The sequence below is a fragment of the Cetorhinus maximus genome, chromosome 18 (genome assembly GCF_964194155.1).
Source record: "Cetorhinus maximus chromosome 18, sCetMax3.hap1.1, whole genome shotgun sequence".
NCBI lineage: Eukaryota > Metazoa > Chordata > Chondrichthyes > Lamniformes > Cetorhinidae > Cetorhinus > Cetorhinus maximus.
The window spans coordinates 60,497,372-60,501,249 of record NC_135896.1 but is presented as its reverse complement, the minus strand read 5'-3'; the positions used below and the strand labels follow the sequence as shown (position 1 = coordinate 60,501,249).

General features: G+C 38.8%; 1 protein-coding gene across 1 annotated transcript; it reads left to right on the top strand.

The window, feature by feature from the left end:
* The first annotated feature begins 437 nt into the window (after nucleotides 1-437).
* nfkbiab (nuclear factor of kappa light polypeptide gene enhancer in B-cells inhibitor, alpha b) lies at nucleotides 438-3,518 on the top strand. Its single transcript, XM_078562760.1, has 6 exons — nucleotides 438-812; nucleotides 1,378-1,486; nucleotides 1,826-2,036; nucleotides 2,326-2,414; nucleotides 2,531-2,779; nucleotides 2,961-3,518. The coding sequence occupies exons 1-6, from the start codon at nucleotides 547-549 to the stop codon at nucleotides 3,012-3,014; spliced, it is 978 nt and encodes a 325-aa protein (XP_078418886.1). The 5' UTR covers nucleotides 438-546; the 3' UTR covers nucleotides 3,015-3,518.
* The last annotated feature ends 360 nt before the right edge of the window (nucleotides 3,519-3,878 follow it).

The window sequence follows — 3,878 nt, the reverse complement described above, 5'->3', positions numbered from 1 at the left end:
ATGGGACTTTCTTTAATATTTTCACACAGCTTCCCACTCCACCAAACTTCATTGCAAAATATACCGGAAAGGCTCCTGTAAATGTAACCCAAAAAAAATTAAATGAATAGATAATGCAGAATAATGTGCAGAGTGCACAAACCATATTGGTGCTAACAGTAGTGAGAATTGGTTGAATTAATGTACAGCCAAGGCCTTTTTTCTGGGACGTCCTGTGAATTTCTGAACTGAGGACCTGGGGGATTTCCCTCCTTTCCCCATTTGGTACATCTTGTTCTTTTTCTAATTGAGCACATTAATTGCTCTGGAATTTCCCAGCCAAAAGCACTAAGAGACTTTGCGTGACACTTTGGAGGCGGAGACAAAAAAACCCCGCCCAGAAAAAGCCCCGACATGTGAGGTTATAAAACCTTGCCTTGTAGAGTAACCTCTACAGTCCTGAGACGTGGCAGAGGAGTTCGGAGTTTGTGGAGAACTAGGCATTGTAATTTCGGGTTGTGTTTTTTTTTGGCCTCTCTTTTACTGGGGAAACTTCTTGCAGAAGCGATGGCCGATCCCATGTTATTTAATAACTGCATCGACAACTTGGATGAGCACAGCAAGTGCAATGGGAAGCTGGATTATCCGTGCGGCTCGATGCAGCCTGGAGCCGGGAAACAGGCTGCGCTGTGTGAGGAGCGCTGTGACAGCGGCATCGGCTCAATGAATGAGAAGGACGAGGAGGTGCTGAGGGAGATCCGGGAGCTGAGCCTGGCCGACAAGCCGGAGGCAGCTCACAGCTGGAAAGAATTCGTCTCGGAGGATGGAGATACGTAAGTCATGTGGAGACTTTTATTCTTACGGAATAAGGTAGTTTCGAGAGACAGAAAAGGAAATTGCCCCAAAAATCTCGCATTGGAGAAAATACAGTTACAAATGCAGCTGGAAAAAGTAACGACTTGCTTTAAAATAGCACTTTACCGAGCGCTGAAGGTTTCCAAACTCCGAGTAAAATTTCAACTAATGATAAGATCCAGAGCGCAAAACCCTTGCAGAATTAATGCTTAAAGATGGCGATTTATTTCAATTGATTTTAAATGGGTTGAATAATGGGCCCGAGCAGAGTGTTATATAAATGAATCTCTGAGGGTTAGAGACTGTTGAAAAAAACACCATGTTCTAGCAATAGCGGCGCTGGGCGGTGCAGTTCCTGTTAGACGCTGGAAAGTCCCTGGCAGGCAGCCAGCTAGTGGTTGTCTGGTAAATATTTAACTGTGGAAAGTACCCAAAAAACCCGAGCTTGCGCAATCCTGGAGAGTTCCGTCGGTGTTGAGCTGCTGTGCAGAGTTTCCCCTGATGTAGCAAGTTTTAACATGGCATTTCCCTTCCCTTTTTTAGATTTCTGCATTTGGCCATTATCCATGGAGCCGGTGATATTGTCTTCCAAATCCTCAACAATACCCGTGTTGGGGATCAGTACCTTCACCATCAGAATAACCTGAAACAGGTAAATATTTGCAACTGATTCACAACTGGTCCTGGTTATGGTGGTTTTGTATTAAAATTAAATGGAGTTTTATGCACAGCACTGGCATTATTTTAAATTTAATAAATTGGGGACAACACTAGTTGATTATAACGTTCTAAGAATCTAATGCTCTACCTGAAGTAGCTAAAAGGGGTGGTCCCTGTTTGCACTGGAAAGCCCCTAGTATATTAATAAATGCAATAACTGGCTGCTGGAGCATAAATAACTCCTGCATATTGCAGTTTTCTTTAGTACATTGTGTTTCCATGGTTTGCCCTACAGTATTCTCACTGGAATTCTTTGTGCTGTTTTGTTCAGACTCCCATGCATTTGGCGGTGATCACACAGCAGCCTAAGGTGCTAAAGGCTTTACTGTGGGCTGGAGGAGACCTGGGACTGAGGGACATTAACGGGAACTCTCCCCTGCACATCGCTTGTGAAATGAATTTGTTCTTGTGTGTGGAGACTATCAGTGATTTCTCCACAAGACATGATATCCGAAACCTTTTGGACAGCAAGAACTACAATGGTAAGTTTTCCACTATATTTACAGTTCAAATAGGAATTCTAATTTTTCAGAATAATTCTACATTTTCGATTTAAATTGGTATAAAATGTAATGTTGGATTTTCTTTTAAAGCAATACCTGTAGCTATCCTTTTGTGACCAGCTAACTGTTTTAGAAGATTCTTGTTTTTGATAATAGCATGCAACTTAAAGCTTTAATATAATGACTAGAAACTTGATGGGCTTTCATTCATTGATAATGAATATTAGTTAGTTGCACATATTTAAGCCTTTTTCACTTTATATTTTAGGTCTTACATGTTTGCAGTTGGCAGTCAAAAGCAGACTTCATCAGATGGTGAAATATTTAACTCAGCTAGGAGCTGACATTAATACTCAGGTATATTAATTGTTTACTTTCTTATTGATTATTTCAATTTTGGCATATTGAACAATGACTTTCTGGTTTTCTCTTGCATGGCAAGTACTAACTGTAAGGTGTGTTTTTCTCCACAGGAACCATCAAGTGGTCGGACGGCCCTCCATCTTGCAGTGGAAGAGCAGGATCCTGAAATGGTGTCGCTGTTGGTGCGGTGTGGAGCAGATCCCAATGTGCTGATGTACAATGGCTGTACACCATATCACCTGACCTTGGGAAGAGATAATTCCAGAATACAGACAGAACTCATTAGTGTGACAGATCCATCCCTTTGCATAATGTGGGAAGAAGAACAGATGTGGGAATCTGAATCTTCGGACTGGGAGGTAAGTGTGCTGAAACTAAACATATTTAACCACTGAGGTGCTTAAAGGGTAGACTTAAAGTAATTTGATATTTTATACCTCTAAGCATGCTGTGTAGAATAAAACCATTAAATTGTTAGTATAATTTGACATAATGTTTGCCACTGGAATTGTTGCTAATGTGTAATTCATTATTTCCCAGGTACCCTTCTCTTATGATGACTGTGCAATTGGAGGTCTCCCACTCAGATGTTGAAGCTGCTCTCTTTGTGCATTGGCACTCTGAAATTTCTGTACATCAATTCATCTTCAAAGAATTGGAGATGCACACTGAAGTGTGGTTACCCAATCATTTAAATTGATGAAAAACTTCAGTGACGTACACTAAAATTTCTAAGTCACAGTCGGGTGCCAATGTCTGATGTTCTAAATAATTTTTAATGTAATTAATAAGCCATCCAGGAGCAGAGAAGGCAGTGTTAAAAATCCTAGGTGTAAATGAGATACTACTGTGTAAGTGATAATTTCTATGCACTGTTTTCGATTACTGTAACTGGTAGCAAAAGACTGAAATGTGTAAATTTTTCTACATTTGAGTTCTTTGTGCATATTTTTAATATGTAAAATTTGTAAATGTGTAAAATAGTGTAATTTTTGTACATATTTTTCTATCCATAAGAATGCAAGACAATATTTGATACATCCTTCATATTTATTTTTGCCAAATAAAGATTATGAAAATAAAAACTGTTCATGGGTTTGAAATTGCAAATTCAGTTCCATTATCATTTTTCTTAACTTCTTTATACATTTTTGAAATTGCACAATATTGGTTTGAGTATCAATGATAACTTTCAAAACAGACATAAAATTCCTAATCTACATCTCAAGTTGTTTTCAGTACTACATTGCAGCCAAGTAGTCTTGAGAAATTAAGGAAATTTGCTGAAGAATGTAGTCAATGAAGGGTTAAATGAAACATTGTTATTACAAGTTTTCACTTATTCCAATATGTGTGTCTAGTCACCATACAGAAGCATTCCACATAGTGAAAATGAAAATAAACTTTTAAAAGAATTGACATATATAATTTTTCATTTGCACTTGAGCAGCTCCATTT

Coding starts and splice junctions, on each gene's coding strand:
- nfkbiab (XM_078562760.1), top strand. CDS start 547: ATGGCCGATCCCATGTTATTTAATAACTGCATCGACAACTTGGATGAG. Junction 813..1,377: donor GTCTCGGAGGATGGAGATAC/GTAAGTCATGTG, acceptor TCCCTTTTTTAG/ATTTCTGCATTTGGCCATTA. Junction 2,780..2,960: donor CTGAATCTTCGGACTGGGAG/GTAAGTGTGCTG, acceptor ATTATTTCCCAG/GTACCCTTCTCTTATGATGA.